The sequence below is a fragment of the Pelecanus crispus genome, chromosome 6 (genome assembly GCF_030463565.1).
Source record: "Pelecanus crispus isolate bPelCri1 chromosome 6, bPelCri1.pri, whole genome shotgun sequence".
Taxonomy (NCBI): domain Eukaryota; kingdom Metazoa; phylum Chordata; class Aves; order Pelecaniformes; family Pelecanidae; genus Pelecanus; species Pelecanus crispus.
The window spans coordinates 17,899,872-17,914,637 of record NC_134648.1 but is presented as its reverse complement, the minus strand read 5'-3'; the positions used below and the strand labels follow the sequence as shown (position 1 = coordinate 17,914,637).

At 42.5% G+C, this 14,766-nt stretch overlaps 1 protein-coding gene across 2 annotated transcripts in view; it reads right to left on the bottom strand.

Moving 5' to 3' along the window:
* Positions 1-14,383, bottom strand: part of OSBPL5 (oxysterol binding protein like 5) — a 63,372-nt gene extending 48,989 nt beyond the window's left edge. For both annotated transcript variants that reach the window (XM_075712371.1, XM_075712372.1), the window contains exons 1-3: positions 14,248-14,383; positions 8,112-8,190; positions 7,392-7,395 (exon numbers count right to left, since the gene is read on the bottom strand). In XM_075712371.1, the coding sequence (XP_075568486.1) occupies positions 7,392-7,395; positions 8,112-8,190; positions 14,248-14,383 (219 nt within the window). The remainder of the gene's footprint in view (positions 1-7,391; positions 7,396-8,111; positions 8,191-14,247) is intronic.
* Between the last annotated feature and the right edge of the window lie 383 nt (positions 14,384-14,766).

Genomic DNA, 14,766 nt, shown 5'->3' with positions numbered 1-14,766 from the left:
TGAGCCAACCGTTTATTGGTAATTTCACTCCCTCCAGCGCGAGGGATCAGATGCAGAGAGAAACGCTGCGTACCATTCCTCATTAGCCAGTGTGAGAAGCAGAAAAAGCACAGATGTCCCTGAGATTCTAGGAAATCCTGCTCAGGTGTCTGCAAAGCATCAGAATATAATGAATGCTTTTTGCTTAACTAATTAAAACAAACTACAGTCACTTGTTGTCTAGACAATTGCATCTTAGCACTTATATAAAGAATAAAATTTTGGCCCCTAAGCTCACTTGGCTCGAGGAAATTTACTTGAAGATGAATTCAGAAAGGCTTCCAACAACTACTGCAAACCATGCAAACCTGAGCCCTAAAGCCACTGCTCATGGGGAACCGGCATTAGCACAGACAGAGGCACTTTCACTGCTCTACCAGCCACATCCGCCTCCTCCTCAGAGTCTCACTGGGTCATGCTAAAAATGGAGTTAAACAACCACAGGACTTCAAACCTGGGACGTTTACACAGAGAGACGTTAATTCTGCCTCTTCAGGAGGGCTGACTTGTAGCTCTATGACCAAAGACACCAATGCCAGCCGATACTGCTACGCATGTTATAAAGCCGCAGCACGTAACAGTGGACGAAGGGATAATCTCCCCTTACACCATCATAGCCTTTAGGAGCTCAATAAATACAATGAAACTTGTCCGAAAGCATTACAAACTGGTCTTTCCCTTGGTCAAAGCAGCTGAATTAACAGCCTTGGTGGCTGCTGTGGTGGGCTCCTGAACTACTGTGCTGCTTCCTTCAGGCACTGCCTCCCCCATGTCTGAGCTACGTCCAGACATGCTGAATTTGCTAACCTTGCCTGTAAAGGGAAACACGGCCACAGGGATGGTGCACACTAAGGCAGGCTTAAGAATGGATGAGAAAGAAGCAGTAGCGTTAACTCCCTCACTGCCTGCATAAGGATTTCTAGGCATGGGAAAATAAACGTCTGTGCTGCCATGTCCCAAAACCTGTGATGTACCAGCCATGTGACAAATAGTGCAGCTCCCTGAGATGGTTGTAAAATGACCAAGCTTTATGAAGAGAGAGAAAACTTTACTAAAAACAAGCCATGGTTTTAACTAGGAGCCATGGACAAGCTTTCAGATGTGCCTGACCTGGGACTTCTGTTTTCGGAAACTTGACGCTGTTCCCCAGTGACTTTTTTAACAAGGCAAACTGATTGATTCTCCCTGCCAACTTTGCTTCTTGTTATGCTTATGAGAATCTATCATCACAGATCCTTAATATCAGTTTGCTTGCAGATGACCTCCAGGTCTACAGAGTGAAAAGCATTGCATTTCTGGGTTTATAGTTCCCAACTTTTCACAGAAAAGGTGGGATCTGAGGCCCCAGGACTGCATACCATAGGCCCCCATGCTGCTGACAGCAACGTACAGTTCCTCCAGGTTTATCCTGCTAAGTGACTTGAAGTAGTATGATTTCACATTTTTACATGAATCTCTTAACAGTTTTGATTGTACATTGTGGCTTATATAAGATTCAGTAAATCCGGGCCACCAGCTCTAAAGATCCCCAAGACACAGCAGGGTCTTACATCACTAAGACACGTCAAGAGCATTTAATGACGTCCTATTGCCCCGCCTTTCTCAGCCTGTTAGAAAACTAAGAGAAGCCATTTGTCATCACAGCAAATCTTTCAGGGACACTGGGATAACGCTTGTGCAGGGTATCAGAATTTGGCCCCCTCTCTCTGCAGCAAAATGTGAACAATATTTACCAGAGATAAGACTTTGTACAATGGGAGGGTAGGGTCCTTTTTAAAATTAAAAAAAAAACACTGGAATATTCTAATAAGAAAGCAATATGTATGTTTTCCATATATTGGTTCTCATAATTATAAGGAGGGAAGACTGTTAATCTGCCAAAAACTTTTACCAGGGCATGCAGCAGCACTTCCAGGGGAAGGAAACTGTTGTCCCTCTTTAGTTCTCTAACCAGATCTGTCCTTTCCAGGACTGAGTGATGACCTTGCTGGCTGATGATGGGCTGTACTGTACTCAGAGACATACTTTTTAGCCCTGTTAAGTTTCTGTTCCCTTTCGTCTCAGTCATGTAGCTCTGGAGATCCACTGCTGACTGTTAGCAGTTATCACAATACCCTTACACTTCTGCTGGGCTTTGTAAGAGAGCATACAGAGTCCTCACAATACTGCTATTCTGATCCAGTGTCTTTTTGGTGACTTCATTTCCAAGAGGCACTAAATAATTTCACAGAAAAACAGTCCGTAATCGACTCTGGTGTGGGGGATGCCAGCCCATCAGTATGCCGTACCTTGGATAACAGCAAGAGGAATATCCTGTTGTTTAGCACAAGCAATCCTTGCTGCATGGGATGAACACAAAAAATGCGTAATGAGGGACAAATAGACAGACTTATTCCAAGTCAGAAACATTTAAATAAAGTAATTCTCAAGCGGTGGTCTGCATGTTAACAGGAGTGACAGCTTACAAGTTGCTCTTTTTTCTTCTTTGCATCCAAGTGAGAGAAAGACAAAACGACAAAACCAGATGGGAATTTGAAGGCAGAACAAAAGTAGTCGGGGTCATAAGTTATGTTTCACAAAAGCAAAAATAGCCATCACGTGAGAGACACATCCTTGCTCACATGTAATCTCCCCGTATCTTTTCCACGTATAATTGCTACAGATCTGTATCACTGCAGAAATAAAAGAAATGAAACAAAAGTTCCTGAAGTAGTATAAACACTATGGAAAAGCCAGGTTTAACATTAGAAGTGAAGAGCTTCTTGTTACTGATGTGAATATTTACAGATATCTCAACCTCATTTAAACAACTTTGTTTTCAATTTACTATAAACAGTTCTTTTTTAAAACTTTTTTATTTTATTGTGAACTAACAGCTAATCCAAAGCACAGCAGAGTCGGTGAAATGATTCTTACTGACAAACAAGCTTTGCATTAGTAAAGGTTACCCTTCAACTAATATGCTGCTTTACAGCAAGTCAAATAATTTTCACCTCAAACCTTCTAGTTCGCCAAAAATAATCCCCCTCATTTCAATGACATTACAAAGACACAGCAACTGTGTTTACAACAGTGAAATAGCACAATGATTAGCACAAATTGAAAAACCTGTAGAAATAAATAGCTGACAAGACAGCAATATCTGGAGAAAATCATCGCTGAAATTCAGCTATCCAAGCAACTCCAAATATCAAGTTATACTACTGTTTAGCGGAACACTTTGCTCCATTGTGTCAGATTATAGTAATTAACGAAAAAGCCACAGACCTCATGGGATTGCTATATGATCATTTAAGTGTGCCTTTTGTGGGAAGAACGTTCTGCAAGTTTAGAATATTTAAAGAACACTTTAGGCAAGATAGGAAGTTGCATGCTGAGAAAGATACAGTTGTAGCGCTAAGCAGAAATCTGAAGCAAAGCTTTGCTTTCCCGTCTAGCTGTAAGGTCCGACTTTTGTTCCTAAGTTGAGTTTAAACAAACCAAGAAAGTGAGCAGTGAAAAACAAGTGGACTTTCAGCTTAAAATATGCTTTGCTAAATTGTTTAATAAATCATTTCAATTTCAGCACCTCCATTTACCCTCATCTCCCCCATCAAAAACACTGGATTAAGGAATTATGATCACCAGCGACCCAAGGTGACGTGATAGGACTGCTGTGGCATACCCAAAGTTATCAACTTCGAGACTTCATTTCTGTAAGCAAACAGTTACTATTGCCTATGTTCTGCTTTGTGAGGCACCTGGGAGTTTCAGAGCTTGATGTACCTACACGAGTTAGGGATGCTCCATGTTTCCCATCTCAGTGCAAAATCCCACCCCTCTTCTATGCGATTTTCCCAAGATACTCCAGGCTACACCTCTGCTCACTTGAAATCAGCTGCAAAACCGTCTGGGGACGACAGTGATCACCCTAAAATGTTGCCCATGGAATCGAAGAAGCAATGTGGGCCAGGGCACAGGAACTGTGTGTAAGTCTTGACAGAGACAACGAGCTCCAAAATAATTGCATCCACAACATCAGCAGCATAAAGTACGGCAATGAAAAGCCAGCAAGGGTCCAGTTAACCCGGAAAGGCCAGGCTCTCCTATAAAGCTGTGCTTAGCACACACAGGGGATGTTTCACTCCTGAGCCTCTCCAAGCTGATTCCTGCAATGTCTGGATCCCTCTGACAACCGATTTCTCAGTTTACTGGCTAAGGGAGAGCAGAGGAAAAGGTTACCCTTGTAGGCTGCCGGAGTTGTGAATGATCTTTTATGATAGGCCCAAATGTAACCATGGCTGGAATTAACTCAGAGGTTATGAGCATGATTCATGGATCTAGAAGGATAAGCTTGAGACAGCATGGGTGCAGCTTAAATCTCAAGTGATCAGTATGAGCTGTTTCAAACTACTTTGCAGCTAAACTAAATTTCTAGCGGCCACTTAAATTCATATTTCAGATTACAAATCACACAATAAAGACTTGAACAATTCAGGCATGTGGAAAAACTCATTCAGATGAACAAAGCAATCTAAGTTTTGCTCTCCCATATGTCATATAACTGTGCACGCAACAGCCACACTCCTACAATGTGATAATTTTAGACTTCATTGTGGCATTACTGGGGGACTAAAAAGAGTGAAGTACCACTGAGCACCAGCTTCAAGATTTTTCTGACTATTCCTTAAAATACACTTCAATTCTTTGTGGGCTCTGCATGTATATCAAGAGACCCCAGCTGCTCTCCAGATAGTAGAATAAATAGGTAACCATAGGAAGGAAAGAAAGAGAAAATGCAACACTGCATACTGCAATCAAAGGTGCCCTAAAGGATGCTAGCAGTGCCAAATGTGTCACAAAATGAGAGAATGGCATCTCCTGTCAGTATCAGCTGTGTGCTAACTGTACAACCTGGCTGCAGAGATAAGCCTGAGGCTTAGAGACAGTTCTGTGATACTTTCACACCCCACTATGAGCACTGGTCCCAGAAAACAAGGCTGAAGGGCTCTAAAAAAAAGAGAGAAAAGAATATGAGAAACAATCTGAAATAAATAAGCTAATAATTTTTTTTTTTTCCCCCTTGAAGAAGGAGATGAAAGAGACTCCACTTGAAAAATTACATAGGAGAAAATACGCTGCAGGAAAGTTGGCAATGTAATATGTAGCTGAACTGTGCCTTAAATTTGTTTTAATAAAATTTGGGGTGAGAAGCCACAACTGGAATCAGAAATACATATTGGTAAGAACTGCACACACACACTGAAAGCAAATGTTCCAGCATCAAATACTTTACTGTCTGTACAGACTGGATAATTGGGATGTGTTCACACCTCAGACACAGACAAGCAGTCCTTCTATGAGCTCAAACACAGGGTAGTGTGGTTGCAATTAAATGGCTTCACAGCTCACAAGTTCACAGACGTTTATAGAGTTTTTATGGCATGTTCTGCTTGGTGCCTGCTAACCTGGGAAACCTGCAGCCTGCTCCATCATGCGGTGTAGATATGGCCTGAGTGAACAAAATGTAGAACTGTTTCCACCTCACTGATGAAGATCTGAAACAGAAATGCAATTAATCTGCCTGGGGAAATGCAGGGACTCCAAGTCAGAGCTGGGAATTCAAGGTCCCCTAAGCCCCAGTCCCGGGACCGAATCACTTGACTTGCTTTTCTTTCTTCCTCATTACTGGGTGAAAAGAGTCAGTTTGGTGTGGTACATCAAAATAGCGTTGCTGAAGGAACACTGATTTCCAACAAGGTTTGTTATAGCCGCTGTGCCAAAAGAAGGGGAAGTATTCATGGCACAGATCTGTTACCTAGAACATTTACTTTTGAATCTCTTAATTAAATCAGCACACCCTACAGTTTGATTTCTAAAAATTATTTCCCCCCTGCTATCAGGAATCTAAACATGACCCAATTAGTACACACACCTTTGGTTCAAGTAGGTGGAATTGCTATTTATTTTTAAACTGAAATACTGTGACAGATCCCTACTTACACCTGACAGTAAGGTTTCATTTTATAGCCTTAGAGCTGAGTGGACACCAAAAAATAAATATTAAGCACACTACTACCAGTTTGCCTAAATTTTTAAAGTACAAGACATTTCACAATAGGGACTCCCTACTGTCACTGACACTGCAAAACAAGACAGAAGAAAAGCTGCGTGGCTGGAGAAGAACAAGGTAGTATACAACACAGCAAGGCGAAGCAGAGTGAAGTGAGAATGACAGGCGCTACAGCACAGGTCTGGTGAGGCGGAAAGTCTTTGAATCAAACATTGTGTGTCTAAGCAGAACATTCAGGCAGGAAAGAAAAACCTAGCTCTGACCCATTCAGTAGCCAGAGCAATTGCCTGCAACACTGCAAGCGAGTAGGCAAGTTGAAGTTTGGCGGTTTGGGGTCCTCATATCTGCTTTTAGTCCATTGGTGTTTCAGAGCAATTTTGACTATTGTAAAACCAAAGTCTTGGGTTGGTGAAAGTAAAGCTCATGTCCAGGTTCAGACCCACATTTGTTTTGAATCACAAATCTAATGCAGTTGTTTTTCGCTGTGCATTTTCTCTTATCTCTCCTTAACAACTGTTCTTGACACTGTCAAGGAGAGAGCCACCAACGCCTCCCAGGTGCACACAAAGCATGGCAGAAGTCTAGGTGGGCACCCAAATCTTCCAAGGGTGCCTCTCCTTTCAAAAACACACCTGTAGGAGACGAAATAGCAAGGCAGGCCCTGAGGCTGGGAAAATACAGTTCAGCCATGCTCTCACCCAGATACTTCTCATAAGTACATTCCTACTCTTGCATTCATTCTGCATCTCAGAAATCTAACTCCCTTTTGGACAGCATTTCAGTGCTCTGAGTTGTCCTGTCCAGGAAAAGTCCTTATCTTTACATTCCTAAGTCATTGGGAATTTAACATCATTCCTTGTAAGGCGTGCAGAACACTTGGCTTTAAAACAAAGCCCTGGACACAGTTACCTGGTCCTTGGGCTTCTCCACTGCCATGGTAAGTGGCAGGCTGGGTTCCCATAAGGAACCTGCCTGAAAAAGCAAAACCAAGGCTGGTTTGCAGCTTGCCAGGTTCCAGCAATAACAGAGGACACATACATGAGCCCTTGTTGCATACTTCCAAAGCTCCTCTCATCACCATGTCCCTGTGCTGACCTCTGCCAGGGCATCCTGACAGAACAACCTGCAAGCTCCAGGCAAGCACAGCCAAATGTATTTGAAGATGCAGAGCCTTTTTTCATGTATTATAAGAAATCACTTGTCTGCAGCTGCTTCCTTCATGTTATATTTTCATTTCAGCTGGTGTCATTTGCATTTTATAGCTTCATAGTTGAATAAATTTAGTTAAAAATTTATTAACAGGCCTTGCTTCTATTTCTAGTTACCCTCCAGAAACATGTTAAGGAGCTGCAGCCAAAAAAGCCCATACATGAATCTTAAAGCCAGATCTAATTTATAATGTTGATTCCATCTCTACAGGAAATCAAACCCAGGCACTCAGTAACTCTGGATGTAGAACCAGGTTTTGAACACCCGGATCCAGAGTTTTTAGATCCAGATTAACCTCTCCATAGCAGGCTGGATGGAAACATTGTGTTCAGGAAATGTTGATGAGTTTGCGTTCCTCTCCTGTTACACCAATTCCCAGAGCGCTCTCTGAGGATCTTGACTCACAGTTTCGGATGCTGTGCACTACACTAAATATTACAGCTTTCTCTTCCAAAACAATTAAGGTTTATGATTGCCTTGCTGATCAGGAACAGCAGGAGACACCTCTGCTGACAAAATCAACCTTTCAACTGTAATTATACATATCTAATTGCACTGACAAATGAGGCCCAAACAAACAGGGTTCTTCTGCAGTAGGTGCTATCAAGTCAGAGGAAAGTGTGGGCTTCTCTGTCATCCCAACCATGCAAAACCACTCATTTTCTTTCTCTCAAAACATGCACACACAGTTCCTGCAGGAACAGAGGGAGAGGCCTGCTCAATGACTTTTAAAAAAAAAAAGAGAGTAAGAATGATTAATAACAGCCTGAGAAGAAATGAAAGCAAGACTAGGGATGGATCCCTATCCCACAGTACCTTACTAATGGAGTTTGGAGTCTGTGGTGTCTCATCCTTCAGCACCGACGGGCTGTTTCCTTCCACGTCTTTTCCTGTAACAAATAAATGTGATTCAGAAACAGAGGAATTCTGTGCAAAACCATGGCTACTCATGGCCTTAGAAGGGCTACTGCTAACAGCAAACAAGAGAAGTTGTCATGAGCAGGAGCAGGCACAGCAGGATCACAGAGAGGGATCTTGCGGAACTTGAAATAGCCTGGATCCACATGCTTGGGCTATGCAACAAGTACTGCTTAAAAGTTAGGTCTGAAAACACCGTGGTAAAACAACGTGATGGTTGCAAAGTCCAGCATATGAAGACTGGAAAAAACCAGAAATAAGGTTGCTTATGCCTCCTTAATCAGCTCCCTTCTGTGTCTGCATTATGATGCAGTCTTTAATTACATTACCACAGTCTGTTCTTTTCTTACATACCCCATGCCCCATTCAATGCAAATAATAAATGGAATTCAGTTAATAAGCAGCTATTCAATACATTATCCTCCTTGGTCAGTATCTGGCAACTATACACAGATGCACTTGATAGCACACTTTGTTTGACAAATAATAGCCATGATCATAAAACGTTACAGAAGACAGAACAGTATCTAGACATAATTAGTGAAACCAAATTTTAAAAAGCTGCAGAAGATCAATGTCTTCTGACCAAGTTATTTGTTAAAATAAGAAACACTTTCAAATAACAAGTAGTATTTATGAACACTATGACATTTTGCAATCATTATAGAGATATACTTCCACTACCCAATATATTAAACTTGCAGTACATTATACACATTATGTACTAGTATGAGTGTGCATAGTCCTAGTCCAAGCAATAAAATATTATGATAAATTCTGTTCTTTTTGCCAACTGTAATCATGTCCGTACAGTAAAAGAAAGCATAGAGCTTCTATTAAAAAAAAGCCAAGAAATAGCATCTGATGAGACTAGCTTTTTAGTGCCAAGACAGTCATTGTTATACAATTGCAATGTAGTTTTCTTCTCAAAATTGTTAGCAATTGGAGCTTCAGAATACTGGACATAGTAAAGAACCACTGAGACAGTGAAATATAATCCAACTGTAGCACACTGCAAACATGGGAACTCTTAAAAGTGTTTTTAAACAGTCTTGGAAACACCACCAAATCCAAAACCAGCGAGAGAAAGTCCCAATTCTCTTGAAGTCAGCAGAAGTTGTCACAGATGTGTCAGAGGCCATAATGTGTCCTGGAGTGTTCAGAGCAGCCATTAAAGAACCCAAGCACCATTAGAAAAATCAGCCAGAGAAGCTTACTAAAACATAAATATCTTCATGGCCATGGGACTTCCATCATGGGACATGTGAGAGAACGAGCATGTCCCATTATAACCGGAACTGCAACTGTGCTACAGGGTTTCACTGGTAAAGAGACAGGACAAAAACCATGCCCTTTTTACAGGCATTAACAGGCAGTTGGGTGTATCAACTCTTAAATTTAAAAAAAGGCTTTGTGGGACAACTGTCCCTAGAAGGTGTTCAACTTTCCACATGGTGCCTTAGGGTGGTGGGGGTTTCAGACGTGTTTCTCACCCTGTGGCATGGTGCTGCACTGTGCCATGTGCACACAGCCACGCTGACACAGAAAGCAAACACCTCCAAGCCTGGGAGAAAAGAGGGACAGCACGTGCGTTGCTCACGTGGGGAACTGAAGCAGAGGAAGGACCTACGCAGTCACATAGGAAGGCGATGCAACAACAGGGAACCTATATCTTAACCTAGTTTCTTAACTGTCACTCCTCCCTTTGAAACACCGAGCCCTAGATAACACACTCGGAAACCTACTGTCCGCAGGCAGGAGAAAATCCCAAGTGGCCGGGTATTTGCCAGTCACCTTGTGCTAACATGACAAGTAGGATGGCTATAAGCACTGCTGTGCATGGATTAGGACCTGTATCTCCGTCCTTTGTCTTTCTCTGATGGCACTTTCCTCTTTATAGACCCCACTCTCCCTGACAGAGGCAGAGGAGCTTGGAATGAACTCACAAAGCCATGTAGCTGCTGCACTTGTTTCTCATGAAGAGGTTTTTCTGCGCATGTATGGGAAAGTAACATATGGTCTAAAAGTTCAAGTAAAGTTAATGGGAATCAGCTGCTGCCTGCTCCAAGGGAACGGCGTCTATTAGCATAACAGAATTCACATCTATTCTTCATTATGTCTCATTTCTTAAAGAAAGCTTAACTCCAAGCTGGTATCCATACAAAAAGCCTCGACATGAGAGATTTCTGCCTTCTCTCAGTAATACAGTGAAAAGGGTTTGCACCTGAACAATGACATTTTTGCTGTTCCTGAGGTTCTGGACCATCCTGCTCACAGAGTATTATGAAAAACGGGAATATGCAACTGTTCACTCTTACCATATCATTTACAAGGATTCATAAGATATGTTTATGGAGCAGCATATACTGTTTTCTTACGCCAAACTCTTTAAGCCTATTGGCACTTGTGAGGGAAAGGCTGGTTTTTTTGAAGGAGAACTCTCTGCTGTCTGTCTCAGACTTGCTGCAGCCACGCGGAGGGAGAAAGCCAGCCCTTGTTTGGAAAGCAAACTTCACTGAAATGATGTGCAAGTTTCTCAAAAACCTGCACACATAGTTAAGTTTACAGAAAGCCCAAAAGCGAGAGTCCCACCCAAAGCACAAGAGACATAGCCACCTCGAGCAAATAAATAGGAAACCACATAAAAACATAAAAGAAGCTAAATATTAACTGGCTATAGAAGGTGAAGTTCTTATCTCCCTGATCAAGAAAACACAATGCCCACAGCAGAAACAGAGCTGAATCTCTCCTGACTTAAAGTGCTGGCTGCTAGCAGGGCAGGCAAAGAAGGGTCCTCCACAAAGTAGCCCAAACATTTTGCACCAAATAATGAAAAAGATTTTGGGAAGGGAATCAGTGGTGTTTATGGAATCAGCTTCACCACATCGTGAAGAAAACACTCCAGTCTTGCATTTACAGAGTTGAATTACTGATACTTTCTTTTATCCCATTACTGTCGTGCACAGGAAAAATAAATATTTAGTTCCTTTCCAGACCAGTAACTATTCCTTTTCTTTGGTTTTCTGCTGGGCATCAATCCTACAGGTGCATTTGCCTTTCCCCTTTATAAAGAACAATACAGCAAGCATGACTGATCAGTGGTAATGGGAAGCAAAACTACTGGGTTATTGAGGAGTTCATGATTAGCTCCACACAGCATGAACTATTATTTTATAGGCTTTCTGATAAAGTATCTGGATAACTACAAGAGGAAATACAGGCTCTGATGTGTGGCAAAATGATAAAAAATGGGCAACTAAAACCCAATACTGCTGTAAATATCAGCCACATGGCTCAATGTGTACACCAGACTGAAATTTAGTTCCATGTATCTATCACAGTAAAATTCCCATATTCATGAAAGTGCATCTCTTAGGATGCAGATAAGCTATTCTAAATTTTTATTTAAAGACACTGTGTGATCTTGCAGCCTAGTCAAAAAGAGAGATTCCCTAAAAGTTCTTTTAGCTACTCTTTCCTGCCCTCTGAAAGAGAAAATAGAGAAAGATTCTGTCTCCTTATTGCTAAGTGAAAGACAGACATGAGCAAGCAACATGAATTAATGTCTCTCTCATTTGTGAACTTCCTATAAAATGTCTTCCTCATTAGCATTTTTGTATGCAAGCAAGAGGCAAAAAGTCCAAAGTGTTATCAGATAGTGCCCTCTGCATTTCCCATATGTTTCCTTTAAAAAAAAACCTCTCGTTGAACTGAATCTTCATGGCGTAGCTTGCCTGAGGTGTAAAGTCTGTCGCTCCCTTCTCTTGAATTATTCACTTGCACACCTTTGCTGGAGGGCTAATCCTAGGTGTTGGTGTTGTGAGACCTGCAGCTCCAGCCACCTCACAACCCACCAAATTCCTGGCAGGAAATCACTGGGCTTTGCTGCCCACGCTGCCCACAGCACCCACCCAACACAATCAGCCCAGTGCCCTTGTAAAGAAAATCTGCTGGGGTCAGGCAGCAAAACACAGACCACTGGAAAAGCCGCAAGAATTGAAAGTTCACGTAAAACAACAAAGAAAAATGGGGGACGGAGAAATATTGGATGTGGCTTATGGACGTAGACCTGTGGCTTATCTATGGTGATAGCAGCATCCTTCAGAGGGAAGGGAGAAGGTGGGAGGAAGCACACAAGGCTCAGAGGAAAATGAGGCAGAAGCAGCAGCAAAGGAGTGAAAGGAGAGCCCACCACGGAAAATGGCAACTTCTGACAGTTACTTCTTACGGGAAATATGAGGGGAAAAAAAAGAGACAAGGCAGCTCTGTGGGGACTGGGAAAGAAATGAAAAGAGTTAAAAAAAAAGTAAGGATAGGCAAAACCCCAGACTCTCTGCAAGAAATCCCCTGGCCAAAGCAGTAACTTCTGTTTGTTTAAAAGGGATATTCTCTCCATTACAAACTCTCTGGCCGATGCTCTTCCTTTGCAATACAGAGGGCTACCGCCCTCGCTGATGCCAGTGCTGGAGGTTACTCAGGAGAACTGCGCAGCCCAACAAAAGCTCCAGCGTGGTTCAAGGCACTTGTTCTGCTGAGCCCAGCAAGGCTGTTTGGTCCAGCTGCCAGCAGGGATCAAAGAGACACAAGATGATTGGGGAAGCTGAGGAACTGACAAACTCTTCCAGCTACCTCCTCCATGCTGAAACCCCCAGCTTTCCCTCGTTTCTGAAAGATTACAGCACTGAAATACCTCTGTGAAGAAGTCAGTAACTTTGTTAGCACTGAAAACGCCGGTAAGGCCTGAAGGATGGGCAAACCCTAAGCTATGGCTCCCCATCTCCCTGAAGGAAAGGGAAGTGGCTACAGCCTGAAAAATCAGCCCTTCAGCTCCCAAGGACAGCAGAAGTGAAACAGCTGTTTACTTACCACACATTTGTACGGACTGTACTTCTGGGCAGCTAGCTGTTCAGAAGTCCCTACAGGTTTGGAATGTATGAGATTGTAGGTGTCCCATTTTAAGTTTTTTTCAGTTTGATTACCAAAAGGTTGTTGAAGTGTCCAGCAACCTCAGTGACAGCCAGGATTAGTCAGCACTGCCGAAAATAGGCTCCCCATTGCCTTGAAGCAGACACCCACAAATAGAAATACCTGCAAACTCAGAGACCCTTGAAACCTTTGCACTTAAAGACAATTAGCTCAGGAAACCCAGACCTGGTTTTGCTCTACATCTGCAAATCCCAGAGAGTCTGTCGGGTGTTACGTCTATATGAACACTGAAACCTTTTGACAGATGCTATGTTCTTTCTCTAGATATCAGTGTTTTGAGAGCTCACAAAGGTGCTGTGAGGTTTGGTTATTTAGCACTGGCATGGCAGCTGCAAATGACAGCTCTACAAACTTGTGACTATTCCCTGAAGCACTTGTTTACACACTGGAACTGAAGCATTGTTTGCAGACTGCAATCAAGGAAAGACTTGAATGTTTATTGTGAGCAACAAATTCTGAAACAATAAAAATGAGCTCTATTTCCTTCAAAAAGGGTGCTAGGAAATTCAAAGCAAAAAAGATGTAAAGAGAATGCTTAAAACCAGTCTGCCATTCACCGCAACCTGTCAAGATTCTGGGTACTTGTAGTGCTTGCAGATATTTACAGAACATTAACCACAGAGAGTCTGCTCTTGTAATATTTATCCCAGGCTCTAAATCTGAACAGGGAAGCCTGCCATTAAATGTCCGCAAATGGGGCCAGTAAATCTCAAACGAGTCCAACGCTTCGGGTGAAACACATCAAGTGCCTCAAAGTAGAAGTGCCCGAAAACATTACTGATTTTAGAAATGTGAAGCCATGCAGTGTTCAAGCAGTTACAAACCCCAGTTCTGATGCCCTCCATTCCCACTTAATGCCATGGCAATGAAAGACAATAGCATCATGACAGCAGCACTGTCTGGGATACAGTAACATCTGTGTTGCAACAGCTTCTCTCTCTCTTTCACATTAACTTGTTTCTCTTTGTTACCTGGCAGCGTGCTAAAATCTCTACTTAAGCACCTGAGATGCTGCTTTCTGCACTGACACACCAGAAACCAACCTGGGCTGAGTGGGTAGATGTCATTGTCGGCCCCGAAGAACAGATTGCGTGTCAGCTTGCGAGGATCGACCTTCTGAGGGGTGGACGAGGCTGGACAGAGGGAGAACCTGCGACGAAGAAAGTTCTCTTCCTTCATGGCATGAGATGTGGGGGTTTTCTAAAGAGGAAAGATAGAAATAACAGTTCAAGACACAGGAAATCAAAGTTTCACACCCAGATGACTCCGCTGCTTCAAAGCCACCCAATCCTATGTAGTGCGCCAGATCTTTTTATAGAGTGCCAGAAGGCTATGCAGAAAAAAAAAGAAAGTGATATTAGCTGGAAGCTACAATTACTGATTTGCTGACTGTCAGTATTTGCAAACAGCAGGGAAGCAGGACACTGCTCCTTGGTGAATCCAGGCAGTATAACACCCTCCTACCTACAAAGATCTGCCTAGGATAATAGATACTTACTGGGTCTATCCAGTGCACAGCAGCTAAAATTCACTTTTTTTTTTTTTTTTAAGGTTTTGGAGTC